We start from the raw sequence: 15,308 nt of genomic DNA, 5'->3' as shown, positions 1-15,308 counted from the left end.
GCGGCCAGTCAGCCCTCCTCCCCTCTCAGGAGTTACCCTTCTTTACGCAGCTGGTCTCCTCCTTCCTGCCCTCCTGTCCCCGTGTTCAGTGCTTTCTTTATTCTCCTTGATCTGGAAACGAGTCCACTGCTGGTGTGAGGACCCTGTGTGACTCTGGCGGGGGGCGGGGGTGGGCGCAGGGTGAGAGCTGCATCCCGGCCTCGCCGCACAGCCACGTCCCCTTGCCCGCAGGCCCTGTTTGTGTTCTGCGGGCTCCTCACCTGCTGCTACTGCTGCTGCTGCCTCTGCTGCTGCTTCAACTGCTGCTGCGGGAAGTGCAAGCCCAAGGCGCCGGAGGGCGAGGAGACCGAGTTCTACGTGTCCCCCGAGGACCTGGAAGCGCAGCTGCAGTCCGACGAGAGGGGTGAGTGTGCCCGCCGCCCGGGGCGCGCGTGAGGGGCGGGGCCGGAGCGGGCCCTGAACGTGTCGCCCTGTCTCGTCAAACAGGAGGGCACTGACACTGTGCGGGAGTGTTTGTGGTGGCGGCGGGACGGTTGAGGTGTGAACGTGGACGCCGGAGGTAAAGCAGGCGCGGAGGGCTGTCCCCGCCGCGGACTGTGGTAGCTGAGTAGGCGGGGAGGGCCGAGGGCCGAGGCCGCTGACGAAGGTCGAAGGTCGTGTGGGGCGGAGGTCCTGGCAGCCTCGCCCCGCCCTGGGCGCTTGTCTTACGACCTCCGACCCCGGTCAAGCCACCAGGTGGCCGAGCGTGTCGCCCAGAGACGGTGTCGGGGGCCGAGAGGCCCACCGGCCCGACCTGAGGCCGCGCGTCGCTTGCTTTCAGAGGCCGCAGACACGCCGATCGTCGTCCAGCCGGCGTCCGCCACGGAGACCACCCAGCTCACAGCCGACTCCCACCCCAGCTATCACACCGATGGGTTCAACTAAATTCAGGAGAAGCTGTGATTCGAGGGTCAGTCAGCACCCAGCCACTCGACCTTAGAATCATGGACTGTAGTCCCAGAGGTGGGGCGGGAGCCGCCCTGGCCCCGGGAGGGCAGCGCCAGCCCGCCTCTGTGCCCGCCCACCCGCCGATCCCTGACACACGAAGTGCGTAGCATGCAGTGTTTAAAGCAGTTTAGCTACGGTCTTCTTCTTCTGTTGTTTCCTTTTTTAATAGCATGTGCAGGGTTACGTTCCATGTCTGTCTGTATTGTGAGCGTGTTGCGGCCAGGCCGTATTCCCCGGACGTGGGGCCGCCTCAGGGCTCTCGGGCAGGTCGACGCAGCGGTTGGACGGCCCGTGTGGTCCCTCGCGGTCAGGCGGGCTCGGGCTCCGTTCCCCGTGCCCATGGGGGCCTGAGGCAGGTGCTGCCTGGCTGGAGCCGTGGGGTCTGCTCCCTGCCCCGTGCCTGCCAACCATGTGGCCACAGGCAGGGCCTCTGGACTCACCTGCCAGGAAGGAGCTGGGCCCACTCTCCCAGCGCCGGGGCGTTTCTGTGGCTTCGTACCAGGGACAGTCTGTGCGGGACCCGTTCACCTCGTCTGCTTAGCCTGTAGCAGTTGTTTCTCATGTCTGACCTGAGGCCCCCGTGCTTCGAGTGTGTTCCCTCCCGGGGTGGGGACGTTCCCACACGTCCCCAGGCCATGAGCTGGATGGAAGGGGCCCCTTCCGCAGCCTCCACTCTCCCCTTCCCTGCATCGTCCCCCACATTCCTTCAGGCCCACCTGGCCTCTTGGTAATGCTCTTTGAACCTCTAAGAACCACAGATGGCAGCAGCGGCCCAATTAGCGGTGGTCAGAGGGGCTGGGAGTCCAGGCTGCCCGTGGCGAGTGGGCTGCACAGCCCTCCCCTCTGTGCTTCCCAGAGCTCTCACCCCCCCGCTTTCCTCCGACTGCTCCCTTTGGCTGTCGTTGATGGTTTGGGCAGAGCTAGAGATGTCGGGCTCACGGAGAAAGGACCAGCTGGACCAAAGGCACACTCAGGGCACAGGGTTGGGTCCCCAAGTGGCCCTGGTGCCCTTGGGCTCGTTAGCCCGCAGCCAGACCACATAAGCCCCGCTCACCTCTGTCCGTGCACCGTCTGTGGGCTGTTGGAAGCCAGTCTGTCTTGTCCGCGTCCAGACCTGTGGGTGGCCCCTGCTCTGAGGACTTGGAGACGTGGCTGTGCTGGGCCTGTGCCAGACCAGCACCTGCCCCGGGACCTGCGTGGCCCAAGTGGGTCTGGCTTCCCATCATGCACCTCGCGACTGCTGGGCTCCTCCGGAATGTCCCGTAGGGAAGGCCGTGGGGCAGGGGCTGCACGCAAGGAGGTCAGACGCACCAGGACACCTTCCCGAGCCACTGACTACCACCACCCCACCCCAGCCCCGCCCAGGCCCCGGCTTGCCCACTGCCCTCACGGTGCTGTGTGGGGTGAGCGTCCGGCTCTGCAGGCACCAGGTCCGTGGGCACTTGTGGGTTCCGTTTTGTTTGGGGTTTTGCCCTTGAAAACAGTCACGAAGACGGTCAGCAAGAGGGGAGGTCTGCGCTGATGTTAAATGAGGAATAATCTGCTGAGATCCGGCCTCTCAGAAGGACAAGAAATCCGTTGTTTGACCTGCCCTGGAGCAGGCCAGACACTAGGACAGTCTTAGGTGCCAATCCCAGGCCAGCAAGAATTCAGCCTGAGAGCAGGCCCTAGTCGGCCTTCCTGACGTTTCTGGAAATAACTTTAGGAAATGAGTTGTTTTTCCCTAGAGTGGCCAAGCACGAAGTTCAGAGGTTGGGCTTCAGGTAGGCAGCCGCCTTCCACGGTGACTGTGTCATTGCTTCGTGGGCAGAAAACTCCGAGGCGCATCACGCAGGTCAGGGCGGATCTCTGCCGGGTGTCTTTTGGTTCCCGAATCTTTCTGATCGTCCACTAGAAACGTGATGCTCCCCTGGAGGCCAGAGGGGCAGGTCCGGAGGTTTGTTGAACCCAGTCTCCTGTAGAATTTGTAAAAACTAAATAAATCGTGACGGTGATGAGAACAATCCTCAAGGCGAAGCTGATGACTCCGCGAGGGCTGCAGGCGCAGGGCCTGGACCACGCCCCCGCACCTGACCCCGACACACGTCCACTTTGTTGATTTGGAGGCAGAAACCCTTTCAAAGACTTCCCTGTCTCTGCTTTCAGGCCCTCCCCCTGACTGAAGACCTAGGTCCCTGGTTGCATTTCCCTTTTCCTTGTGTGGCCCATCTGCTTCCCTGGTGAGCGGGGTGTTGTGTCTGGAGGGCCCCCTGTTCACGTGCGCGGAGGGGACAACCCTCTCCTGCTGTGGTGGGAACAGGAGCGCTTCGGCCCTCGCTCCAGGGCCCCCGAGGCCAGTGCCGGGTGCCCTGAGGCTCTGACAGCACTGCCCGCCTGTGGCCTGCCGGGAGCGTGGGAGAGGCTGCAGGGTGCAGACGGGAGCTGCCGCGCGTACATTTCTGTTTTCGCTTGGTGACGTGGTCTCTTGTCCTTTCTGGGCGTTTCTCTGTTTTCAACCTGCTGTAGACGTTACTGCTCGTGCGTGAGCTTTCCTACTTCTCCGACGAGTCGAGCAGCCAGCGCCGCTGGGGCCCCTTAGGCGTGCTGTGTCCACAGGGCTCCTGCTTGGGGAGGGGCCCTGCCGGGACCATCTGGCGTGTTCTAACCGCGGGCAGTCTGTTCCAGGGGAGCTTGTGCAGTGCCCGCTGGGGAGACGGGCAGCCTCCGTGGCACCTGGTGTGAGACCACCTGTGAGGGGGGCGGGCACCGGCTCGTGGGCTCTCCCTGGAGGGGCCCGGTCCGTTCTTCCCTGGCTCTCAGCACATCCCGCCAGGGGGACAGCGCGGGGGGCGGCGGTGGTGGTGAGGGGCGAGAAACAGTGACTGATGTCACTCCTTTCCCAGCGTTCTGAGCTGTGAGCCCGTGTGACACAGGACTCGCCTGTTTTGCTATTTTGGTTGTGATTCCTTCTCCTGTGGAATTGGCAAAAGCTACATTTTTACTGTCCTTTCAAGCACGGTTGGCGTCGTCTCTGCTGTAGGTGTGGGCAGTGTGTGTACATATGTGTATATGTATATATCACCCAGCGGCGTGAGCGCCGCCGTCCGGGGCAAAGCGACAGTACAATAAAAGTGGCTCCCAAACAGCCTCTGGTTTCTTGACGAGTCGGGGCAGGAGCAGGGGGTCTGGGCGAGCTCCTCTGCCAGGTGCACAGAAGGAAACAGCGGCCCTGTTGTGTCCCTGGAATCAGTGTGGACGGCAGGCCGGGCGTCCGAGCGCTGCCAGTGTCGGCTCCTCCAGGGTAGGGTGCAGGGCTGCCAAGGTCACACCCATACCTGGGGGCTCACCTGACCCAGAGGTGAGCGGCTGGAAACCCCTCCCTCCCCTGAAACATTAAAACCAATTTTCTAAGCATCAGATACAATCAGTGACAAAGCCACGTTCAAAGGGGTCTCTGTTCTGACCCCAGATCCACCCTGGAGGGTCCCCGGGGAGGAAGCGGCTGAGCCTGGGGTCCTGTGGGCAGCAGCTTTTGGTGATTTTGTCTCCCTGGAAATAAGGGTGTTTCAGGGTGGGCGAGGGGAGCAGTTTACACTGAAACATGTATGCGTCATGGTTAGAAGCTAAATGCAGGCGCGTGGACCGCGATCGTCCGTGTGCTGCTGTGTCCTGCTGCTGGGACCGACCTCCGCCCTGAGCCCACGCACACACCTGGGGCTGGGCTGGAGGGTCACGGTGGTTTCCCATGGTGATGGTCTCTTATGTCTGAATGTTGACCTATAATAAAGATAACTTGTAAAAAATAAATGTTTTCACTGCAGACTGGGTGTATGTTTTATTTAATGATCCCTGCATAATCCTGCTTTAGGGGAGTCTTGCACTCTGGGGGCAGCTGACCTCGGCGGCCCTCCTGAGTCCTCTGGGGGCTGGGACCTCACTACCACCTGCCTGGTCTGAGTGTGGACAGACTCCCCTCCATTTTCTAAATACCACGACTGGGGTGAAGGAAGGAATGTTCGAGCTGGGAGAGCCACACGCCAAGGGCAGCTTGGACTGTGGGTCCTGGAGCCCTCCTGGGACACGGCCAGCAAGCCAGTGGCCAACAACCACTGGTCCCACTGTCCCCTCCTATCCACCCAGCTGACCGTCCTACCACCTCAGCCTCTGGGAACCATCCCTGCCGCCCTCAGACAGCGGCCCCTCCATCCTGCTGCTCGTGAGCAGCTGTCTGGCCGGGTGAGCGGGGCTGCAGCTCTCCAGGAGAGCAGGCCAGTCCTGGGCGTGCCCTCAGCTGGCAGCACGAAGTCAGGAAGGGGCTACCGCAGAGGGCACCTGGCCAGCTCCTCTGCCCCTTGGGCAGCCCCGCCCACGTCCAGCTCCTATCCCTCTGCCTGCTCCACCCAGGGCATCAGCGTGCAGTATGCTCACGCCTGGACACCGCTGCCCCGTCTTCCTGGGTTGTCTCCAAGCTGCTGGTGACCCGGCCCTGCCCTCTGGCATCTCCCAGGCAGGGTCCGTCGTCCTACCTGGCCCCCAGGGAGTTCTGAGATTTACCTCCCCCCCATCACCTGGACGGCAGGGAGAGAGGAGCAGGGGACAGCCTGAGCACCACCACGGCCCCCCTGGACGTGGTGCAGGCAGGTGCCTTTGTGCCTGTCTCCCACCTGAGACAAGCATCCACTCTTGGCCTCTTGCAGGAGGCGCCATCTCTGCCTCAGGGCGTGTATGTCCATGGGGTTTCACGTCTACCACGTGTGCCCTTCTGTACACATCGGGGTGCTCAGGCCCCGAGGACCCTGGCATTCGGTGGGAGAGGCCACCCTAACCCAGGAGGCCCAGGGGTCTGGCTACCTCGCACTGCAGGGCTGTAGCGAGCAGGTGCCTCCAGAAACGCCAGGCCTGGCTGCAGGCGCCGCCTCCCACACCCCGGGGGGCGCTGGTCCCTCGTGCTTGTGCCCCCCTCGGGTGGGGCGCTGGGTCTTCCTTCTGTGTCCTTGCCCTTAGCGAAGGGCCTGGTGGAAATGATTTGAAAAAATCTAAACAGCCTAAAAATACTAAGAATTGTGTAACAAACACCTTGAAACTCTTTATTCGTACATAACAAATACGAAGTAGTTTAATTTAGGTTTCCCACAAAAGAAAACATGACAGTGAAGACCCATTTGTACCTCTCTCCCAGGCCCAGAGGTGGCCCACTAGGCACTTCAGCTCACTTCTGTTTGTGGTTTTAAACCCTGCCTACCAGTCTCAGCATCCATAAATAACACGTACCACTGATTTCTAAGATTTCATAAATTGTACAGCACTAAATCACTGTGAGTGTCCGTTTAGTGCAGGGTTTTTTTTTTTCTCAATCCATGTGGCTACATCTAGGTCTAGTTAATTTCTGTACAGGACATATCATATGAATTAAAAACACAAGTGGTTGGTGGTCTTGTTCATTGAGGACACAGGTGGGTTTTAGTTCCTGGCTGGTGAAGCAGAGCTGCACTGCCCTCGCCGGGGACCATCGCTGGGCAGGCGTCTGGAAGCCCTCCCTTACTGGTGGCCCCAAATGCCCTGCACATCCACAGAGAGGAAGGCCCCCTTCCCGTCTCCCTGCCAGCCTTGTCGTCCTCACACGTTTTTCCTTATTTTCAGTATTTTCTGTCTGGGACACGGATAGAAATAGGACGTGATAACGTGACACCAACCCTTAATGATGCGCATTCAGGGTGGTGGGCAGCGGGACCTCCGCCCCTACTGGCCCTGGTTTAGGGGGACCGAGGGCCGCGGGCGTGGCTGAATGGCACTTCGGAAAGACTATCCGAAGTCCCCCCAATGCCCCTTGCCCTCCCGTGCCCAGTTCCAGGACCCTGGCTGAAGCTTCTGGCTGAAGTCGGGGTCGTCGGGGTCGCAGCGTGCGGGCAGGGTCCTAGGCGGACCTCCCGCCCCCCTTCCCCGCCCCACTCGCAGCACCACAAGGCAGCCCCGCCCGTGGGCGCGCGGGGTGTGGCCACGAGGAGGGGCGGGGGTCCGGCGCGCCTGGCGTCACCTGCCCGAGGGGAGAAGAGTCTCCCCGGTCGGGCTCCGGGCCCGAGGACGCCGTGTGGTCCGTCCCGGCGGGAGGAACCTATCGCTGTGGGGCGGCCCCTGCCCCTGGCGCGCCGGGCCGCCCACCCGCTCCAAGTCCCGGGGACTCGGCTCCCTCTGGCCTCAGGGAGACCCCCCTGCTCGGACTCCCCAGAACTCCGGGGGGCCCCGAGGCAGCACCCGCGGCGCCCGAGACCGCGGCTCTCTCCAGCCCTGCCCACTCGGCCCTGGCCCTTTCCTTCCGGGCGCGTGGCCCCCAGTAGCCCTGGGCCGGGACACTCCGCTCGCGCTGGGACTGGGGTGGGGGGGGGGCGTGGTGGCGGTTGGGGAGGGTCCAAGCCAGCGCCAGTCCCACCTCCGGACACGTGACGCCGGGGCGGTTCTCGGGCCCCTCAGTGGGCAGCCGATCGGTGACCAGGGGCGCCGGGGGCCCCGCGCGGGGAGTTAGGCCAGCCCGCTCACCCGGCAGTGCGGCCACCCCAGCGGATGTGTCGCTGCTGATATCGCCATAGCTCCCATCCCGGGGTCACAGACCTGGGTCCCCGTGAACCCCGTGCTAGCTGCCCTTTTCTTACCCTTCTAACCCAAGCACAGCTAAAACCCACCTGCTGCCCCTGCCCTGTTCCTTCACATCTGAATCCACGGCCCCCTCCCTTCCTGCTACCCACAAGCCCTCAGCTTGACCTCAGAGAGCCTGGAAGTCTCCCAGCTGCCCGCAGCATCTCTGGCTGCGTCGTGCCCCGGCCCTGGCCCAGGGACCTGTACAGGTGCCCCTTCCTCGGCCTCACCCTGGAGCACTTAGGGCTGCGTCAGGGGGGGCCCAGGATACAGGCGTCTTGTGGGTGCGTTCTGATGCCAGGTGGCCCATCGGTGACACCGTGACGGGCGGTGTCCTTGCCCAGGTGGTACCGACCCGCCAGATCCTTCTGCCGACTGCCCAAGTGCACGTGCCCCTCGCCCCGTGGCAGCTGCTGGGGGGGGGGGGGCAGCACCTCGCGGGCTGACGAACCTGAGATTGCCCCTGGATGCTCACCATTCTCAGGTTGGACAGTCCTGGAGGCACTGCCCAGGTGGCTGATGGGTCCTCAGCAGGCACGTTGCTCCTCTGGGCTCCTCACCCTGTGTCCCAGGAACTTCTGGACAAGTGAGGGAGGGGCTCCGGGTCTGCCTCCCGCCCCGTCCTGGCCCGGGCTCTGAGGCTGCAGGCTGCAGCTCCACCCTCAGCTTCTTCCTGCTACCCGCCAACCCCTCGGCCTCTGTTGGGCCCACAGGAGCCCAGGTGCCCGGAAGGCAACACCAGGGGCTGCTAAGCAGTCCCAGCTGCCACACAGCCTGAGAGGTTTTCCCTGGGGGTGGGCTCCTGCGGCCCCGAAGGGCACCACCCAAGGTTTCTTCCCAAACGCGAAGCCCCCGATGTTTCCAGCGGCTGTGCCGAGCCCTGTCCCCGGGACAGCCTTGGACCTTGGATCCTGGTCCTGTTTCTGGCACCAGGAGGGGCTGGAGGGATTGCCCCTTCCTCCCATTGGCACCCCGAAGACCCTCTGTCAGGGCTGTTTGGAAGGTGACCCACTTCTACCACCCCTTGGGGTCCTGGCAGGAAGTGGCCCAAGAACTCCCCTACCTCGTCTGTCTCTGATGAGGAACCGCAGCCTGAGCAGGCAGGGCTCGGCCCTAGGCCACCACCGACCCTCGAGAAGCGGAAGGAAGCCGTCCCACCCCCCGAGGCTGGTGGCTGAGTGAGGTGGGGGCCCTGAGCTGCATCACGCACACGTGTGTGTCTGGGGCCATGTGGCCATCTGCACATGCATGAGCACATGTGGGTCTGATTTCTTCTGTGGGAGCTGCTCATCCTCTAGCTGGACTCGGGGCCCCTCCCAGGACGACCTAGCTCTTGCCCAGCTCATCAACAACGGTTTGCCCCATTGCTCACCTGGGAAGAGCTGGCCAGACAGAAGGGCGTCAGCCGCATCACAGCACCTGAGCAGGGCCAGGCCTGCTGCAGCCTCCAGGCTCCAGGCACAGAGCGCAGGATGAACGAATGAGCCAACCAACCAACCAACGAATGGGGCCCTGGAGATATGGGGGAGGGTCCACTCACCAGGTTGGGGAGGAGAGGCCCCTCCTGCTGACCTCGGGGCTGTGTCACTCCTCTACCCTGGCGCCTGGCCACCTCTGGACAAGCTCCCGCCTTTATCTGCTGCCCTTGGCCTGGTCCCCACCCAGGGACTTCCTGTCCCCGCCCCATGACAAGCTTTTCCATGACATGGCCTTTGTGAGGTGAGGGGAAACCGAGGAGACCAGGAGGGCAGGAAAGGGCAAGAGCCAGGCCAGGAGGCGGAGGACGGGTGGGGGATGCTTCTGAGAGCTCACCCGCAGCAGCGGCGAATCAATGGGCATCAGGCTGTGGGGCCAGGCAGGCAGCACCCTCGCCGGTGCCCTTGCCCGGGAGCGGCGAAGGCAGGGCGGGATGTGGTTTCTGACCCTGAGCGGTGTGGCCGGCTCAGTGAGGCACCGGCCACATCCCCTGCAAGCGGGGTTCCTGCGAGGCCAGGGCCGGTTCCTCACTCCTTCCTCCAGCCCCGCCCACACCCATTTCCGCCCCGCCCCGCCGCCCCCGCCGCGGACAAACACGTGCTGCGGGAGGGAAGTGGCTGTGGAGGCTGTTGACATCTTGTAAGACCCAGAGCCCCAGGCCCAGCTCTGTCCTCTCCTAAATCTGCACTGACCCTGGACGGTGAGAAAAGCCAAGTGCAAGACCAGAAGCCCCTGTCCTGCTGCGGGGAAGGCGGGGGCCCAACCAGGACCCAGCGGAGGCCAGGCTCCTCAGTCCCTCTCTCTCCACAGTGGCCTCGCCGCTTGGGGACTGGGGCAGCCCTGGGGGCCACTCCCCAAGCCCAGGGCCCAGGCAGGACACCACTCCCGCACCCCAGCTAACCAGTCCCAGCTTAATTTTCAAGTTTTATTTTACAAAATGTTTAGACAAGGCACACCGGTAACACGTTTTTTAATTAAAATAAGTTAACATCTCTACCCTGTAAGCCCCGGGGAAGCAGGAGGGGTTGGGGGCGGGGAGGGCGGCTACCCCGCGGAGCCCCCTTCCTCCTCATCGCTGCCATCGGGGACGGCGTCAGTCCCGAAGTAGCGGTCGCCGAAGTTCCCTGGGGGAAGAAGCAGGTCCTTGTGGCGGGGGCTCAGGCCCACCTGCCCCCCCCCAGCTGTCACTGACAGGGCCGGGCAGCCTCACCTATGCCGGGGATGATGCGGAAGAGATCGTTGACGCGCTTGTCCACCGCTGTGGTGATGATTCTCACGCGCGGGAAGGCATAGGCCACCGAGTGGACGCCCATCTCCGCCATGAGCAGCGACAGCAGGAAGATCTTGTCCTCGGGCACGTCGTGGTCCTGCGCGGCGAGGGCGTGAGCTGGGCCCACCGCCCCGCTCCCGCCCACCGCCCCCCTCCCGCCCACTCACCAGCAGCACCCGCACCGCCATCATGGCCGCCGCGCCGGTGGACACTGTGCAGTCCATCAGGATCACGTGGTCGTCACTGATGTCTTTGGGGAGCCGCAGGTAGTGGAGCTGCAGGCAGCCACAGGGTCAGGGCGGCCCAAACCGAAGGCTGCACCTGGGCTCCCCGTGCCCCGCCCTCCCCCCACCGGACCCCCCGTCCGCCAGGCCCCCCACCTCGGGCTCCCCGGTGAGCTGGTTGGTCTGGATGAGGATCGTGCCGATGCGCACGTCCTTGCACACGGCCCGCAGCGCAGGCTCCATGGTCTCACCGGCCCGCAGGATGGACACGCCTGTGATCTGGGGGGACGAGGCTGAGCTAGCCAGACCCCCGCCTTCCGGCCGCCCCAGTCCCTTGACGCCCAGGTCGGGCCCCTGGTACCTGCTTCCCCGCGTAGCACTTGCCCGAGTAGTCCTGGCCCTGCGGGGTCTGCACGACGCAGTCCTGCGCAAGGCGGGGGCGGGGCGTGAGCGCGAGGAGCCTCCCCTCCCCCCTACTCCCCCGGCCCCCTCCCTCCCCCCGCCCCGCACCTGGAAGGGCAGGAAGGAGAGCGCGTGCTCGATGAGCAGCCGCATCAGCCTCTTGGAGTAGAAGATGAACTCGTCGCGGCTGGTCTCCCGGTCCCTGCCAACGGCGGGCCCGGCTGGGTTAGCGAAGGTCGGCCCCGCCCGCCCGCCCGCCCGCCCGCCAGGCCGGGGGAGTGGGACGGGCCTCACCTGATGATGGTGTGCATGCCCCGCACCTGCGGCGTGCTCTTGAGGACGCTCAGCGTCCGGGGCAGGGGGTGGCACTGGTGCGCTGAGGCCAGCGCGGCCCTGGGGACACAAAGCGACTGGGGACTCAAGAAGGGGCATCTTCCCGCAGAGCCCCATCCTCCCGCCGCAGACTATAGGGGGCAGTCGTGGTGGGCACGGTGGGTGTGCAGGGTGGAGGCCACCCTCCCAGTGGCTGATCTGGAGGGAGGGCCCCATCCCGAGATGCCCTCCGCCGTAACAGCCAGGCAGTGGTTAAGAGACACGGTGGAAGGCAGAGCAGCTGACCGTTAGGCAGGAAGCAGGGGCTGCGGTGCGAGCCTCCCTTCCCGCTCCAGGTCCCCTCCCCGTTCAGGACCTGGCAGTGGGAGGGCGAGGCCTCACACGTGCAGATGAATCTTAGCCCCCAAGCTGGGCATCTGGACCCCAACCTCAGGACACCTCTCCCTGGGTAAACAGCTGAGCTTTGGGGCCAAGCCCCGCCTAAGGCTTCCCCCCAGGTGATGTGCGGCCCCCTCAGGAGAGGCGGGCAGAGCTGGCTTCGCACAGCCCCTGCTGCCCCAGCCTGGAGCGGGGTGGGGCGGGGAGGAGGAGGCGGAGTGGGGGGGCGGGAGGAGAGGGAGGAGAGGGAGGGGAGGGCGGGGCGGGGAGGGAGAGGAGGGCGGGGCGGGGAGGGAGAGGAGGGCGGGGCGGGGCAGAGCCTGCAGAGCGCCGGGCACACCGCGCGCAGGCAGCACCACGGCCAGAGCACTCTGTCCTCACAGATCCCAGCGCAGCTTCCTCTGCCCACCACGTGAAGAGGCGAAGAGTAGGTCAGGGAAGGAACAGGGCAGGAGACCCCAGGGTTTACAAAGAAGAGGAAAAGAAGAGAGAGAAAAGACCACTTAGCGGGGAGCACGGTGGTCTCCGTGGCCACCGGCTGGCCTGGGGAAGGGAAGAGCAGGAGGCGGGGTTGGTGGCAGGGAGACCCTGCAGCCCGCGCCCCCGGGCCCGCGTGCACCCGAGAGTCCACTGCTTTCGGCCCTGCGGGTCCCTCCCTCCCACCCACCACAGCCACGCTTCCTGGAAACTTTTATTTCTCTGAAACAAGGCTCCCAGAGGACATGACGTGGCCAGACCCGCAGGTGCCCCGGGCCGGGTGAGAGGCAAGCGGAGACTCATGCGTGGGCAGGAAGCTGGAGGCCGGCGCCCGGGCCTGGAGGCATTTCCAATGCAGCTCGAGCTGGAGGCTCCGTCTGGTGCTTCCCAGCTCCGCCGACCACTGCGTGGGGACAGGCGCCCCATCCCTCTCGTGGGCAGGAAGGACGCGCAGCCCAGGACTCCTGGGGGCTCCTCCTGGCTCTCTGTGCCTCGGCTCCAGGGCCAGGGTGGGCCGGGGTGCCGGGATGCGGGGGGTGGGGTGCCTCAGCACCGCTTGGGGGAGTAAAGACCCGCCCCTCAGCTCAAGCAGAGAAGCTGCAGACCCAGGCCCTCTGGCTGCTGAAGGACAGGCCTGTGGCCACTGCCCTGGGGCACAGCGGTGCTGGCTCAGGACAGCTGTGCCCTCGGGTCCAACCCCACACAACCAGCCCCAAGTCGGGCAAGAGCCTGCAGAGAGGTCTGGCCAGCCTAGAGTCAGGGTGCTATGTGAACTTGGGCAAACACCTTAACCTCTCTGGGCCTTAATTCCCTTGACTACTGGCAAGGGCAGGTAGAAGCGGTGTGGCGGCCACCACACCACTCCTTCTGTGCCGGGGGTGGGTCCACCACAGGGGGTGGGCATGGTGGGAGGGGACCTCGCTGCCTGCCTGGGTGACAACCCAGACTCCGAGCTCCCTGTGGATGTTGGAAATGCCTCCGTCTGTGCAGACAGGTGTGGGAAGTCTTACCTGACACTGAGCTCACGCTGCGGCAGCGACACAGGGAGACACAAGGGAATGGGGTGGGGCATCAGTGATAGCAGCACTGCTCACCTCAAAGTCACCGGACGGCACGGCCTGTCGCCACCGTGTGCCTCAGCCAGCCAGGCCACCCCCACCCAGGAACAGACACACCGCAGCCCCGTAGCGGGAGAGTCCCAGGGGGCTGCCTGCCATGGGAGGGGGCCAGCTCCCTGTGGCCTCTGGCGTAGGCACCTCTGGGCTGGGCTGTCAGAGCCAGGACCCTTGGGGCTCTGTTCCGCAGGCCCCGAGCACCCCATCGTGAAGCCTGACCGAGGGGTGGGCGGCGCCCTCGGCCGGCCCGGGGTGTGTGACCTCCTAGGATGCTCAGGACGTGGGACTCAGCACCAGAAACCAACGGTGGCCCAAAAGGGTTTGGAGGGACAGGAGTGCACCCTTCCGTGCGAGGCCCAGCTCAGGCTGGGGGCGCTGGAGATACTCCGTGCCCCAAGGTCCCTCAGGGAGCCCAGCTGCCTCTGGCCGGCACACGACGGGGCAGTAAACGTGGGCGCCGCCCAGGCAGGTGGCCGTGGGCGGTGGCAGTGGGGAGCGGGGCTGGCGGGGCCGCGGGAGCCCGGGCGCCGGCTCACCTCTTCTAGCTGGCTGTGCACGTGCTGCACGATCAGATCGATGGCCACCGTGTTCCCACTCCCTGGGCCGGGACAGGAGGGAGGGTGAGGTCCGGCCTTGCCCGCCCCCGCCCTCCCCCGCCAAGGTGGGCCGCAGGCTCACCCCGGGGCACCACGATGTCCGCCACGCGCATGGTGGGCTGGATGTACTGATCGAAGGCGGGCTTCACAAACTTGTTGTACTGCTTGATGACACCCTCGATGTCCCGGCCCCGCTCGCTAATGTCACGGCGCAGCCGCCGCACGAGGCGGATGTCAGAGTCCGTGTCCACGAAGATTTTCATGTCCAGGAGCTGGACGGGGAGAGTGAGTTGCTGAAGAGGGCCTGACACAAGAGGCTCCAAGGCCCTGTCACCAGCAGGACCAGAGTGAGCACCAGGGGACGGCCTCTGGCAGAGACATCTGGTCTGCGTGTGGGCCCAGGAGCAGACCAGGCCTGCGCGGCACCGTTCGGGTCTGGATGGGGCGGGGGCAGGGGGAGCGTGTGGTGTGGCTGCGTGGGGGGGCGGGTGTGCATTGCACGTGGAGTGTTGAGCGTGTGCGGGCGTGGCGAGCAGTGGGGTTCCTGGGGCCTGAGCACACTCACACTCCGGACCAGCGAAGGAGCAAGGACAAGGGTGTAGCCGGCTCTGCCCCCTCGGGCCCCAGCAGGGTGGGGAAGGTGGCTCCCAAGGCCTGGCCCGGAGTGGGTCACACCTGGGGCAGCTGCCCAGAGCCTCCCAGGGGAGAGGATGTCCTCACAAGCAGTGCAGATGCAGGAGGCTGGCTCCCTCCCAGGCAAGAATACACACATGCACACCCACAGGTGAACCCACACCCACCAACATCGCTCTGACCCCGGCAGCCACGTGGACCCCAGAGAAGAGCAGCCGAAGCCCTGACTCGGGGGGTGAGATTCAGGAGCCAAGGCTGCTCCTCACCCAACTCTGGGGCTACGGCACGGGACAGAGATGCAGGCAAGTGTAAGGGGAGTCCCACGGGAGGATCAGGGAGCCAGGCCATCCGTCCTGGAACCCATCCTCACCTCCAGCAGTGTCTTGTCAGCAAAGGCCATGATGCCCTCGAAAATGATGACGTTTGCACCGTAGAGCGTCTTCTGCAAAGGAACCGTGTGTGTTGAGGCGGCCCCGAGGCCCCTGCGCCAGCCCCGTGCAGCTGGGCCCAAGGGCATATATACCCAGTCCTTCTTCCGGCTGTGGGTAGTGAAGTCGTAGATGGGCACCTTGACACTCTTGCCTTGCTTCAGCTTCTTGAGGGTGGAGATGATGAGGTCAAAATCAAAGGCATCTGGGTGGTCGAAGTTGAAGTTGTTGTGGGCGGCCTGCTCCTGCTGCTGCCTGGTGAGCACCTGCAAGGGGAGGAGCATCTGCGGGGGGGGGGGGGGCCCCTGGGGGGGGAGGGGCACCTGCGGGGGGAGGAGCCTCTGCGGGGGGGGGAGGCACGGCGGGGGGGGGAAAGGCGC

At 64.7% G+C, this 15,308-nt stretch overlaps 2 protein-coding genes across 12 annotated transcripts in view; one reads left to right on the top strand and one right to left on the bottom strand.

The window, feature by feature from the left end:
• The window catches only part of DNAJC5 (DnaJ heat shock protein family (Hsp40) member C5), a 30,785-nt gene extending 25,999 nt beyond the window's left edge, over nt 1-4,786 (top strand). For 4 of the 5 annotated variants that reach the window (XM_029220938.1, XM_029220937.1, XM_029220936.1 and 1 more), the window contains 2 exons: nt 232-403; nt 821-4,786. In XM_029220938.1, the coding sequence (XP_029076771.1) occupies nt 232-403; nt 821-924 (276 nt within the window). In that variant the 3' untranslated portion in view covers nt 925-4,786. Of the gene's footprint in view, nt 1-231; nt 404-486; nt 560-820 lie in introns of all 5 variants that reach the window. The other variant, XR_003793193.1, reaches the window with a different exon arrangement.
• A 5,209-nt stretch (nt 4,787-9,995) lies between these two features.
• UCKL1 (uridine-cytidine kinase 1 like 1) overlaps nt 9,996-15,308 on the bottom strand; it is an 11,915-nt gene continuing 6,602 nt past the window's right edge. For 3 of the 7 annotated variants that reach the window (XM_029221302.1, XM_029221301.1, XM_029221304.1), the window contains exons 4-16: nt 15,024-15,194; nt 14,871-14,942; nt 13,950-14,139; nt 13,808-13,869; nt 13,167-13,183; nt 12,347-12,559; nt 11,263-11,361; nt 11,077-11,170; nt 10,928-10,990; nt 10,723-10,845; nt 10,510-10,617; nt 10,283-10,439; nt 9,996-10,196 (exon numbers count right to left, since the gene is read on the bottom strand). In XM_029221302.1, coding sequence (XP_029077135.1) covers nt 10,117-10,196; nt 10,283-10,439; nt 10,510-10,617; nt 10,723-10,845; nt 10,928-10,990; nt 11,077-11,170; nt 11,263-11,361; nt 12,347-12,559; nt 13,167-13,183; nt 13,808-13,869; nt 13,950-14,139; nt 14,871-14,942; nt 15,024-15,194 — 1,449 coding nt within the window. In that variant the 3' untranslated portion in view covers nt 9,996-10,116. Of the gene's footprint in view, nt 10,197-10,282; nt 10,440-10,509; nt 10,618-10,722; nt 10,846-10,927; nt 10,991-11,076; nt 11,171-11,262; nt 11,362-12,060; nt 12,081-12,346; nt 12,560-13,166; nt 13,184-13,807; nt 13,870-13,949; nt 14,140-14,870; nt 14,943-15,023; nt 15,195-15,308 lie in introns of all 7 variants that reach the window. The other 4 variants (XM_029221305.1, XM_029221307.1, XM_029221303.1 and 1 more) reach the window with 3 other exon arrangements.

The sequence above is a fragment of the Monodon monoceros genome, unplaced genomic scaffold (genome assembly GCF_005190385.1).
Source record: "Monodon monoceros isolate NGI ecotype Baffin Bay Population unplaced genomic scaffold, NGI_Narwhal_1 Super_Scaffold_13, whole genome shotgun sequence".
Taxonomy (NCBI): domain Eukaryota; kingdom Metazoa; phylum Chordata; class Mammalia; order Artiodactyla; family Monodontidae; genus Monodon; species Monodon monoceros.
The sequence above is the reverse complement of the archived record's forward strand: the minus strand, read 5'-3'. Positions and strand labels throughout refer to the sequence as shown.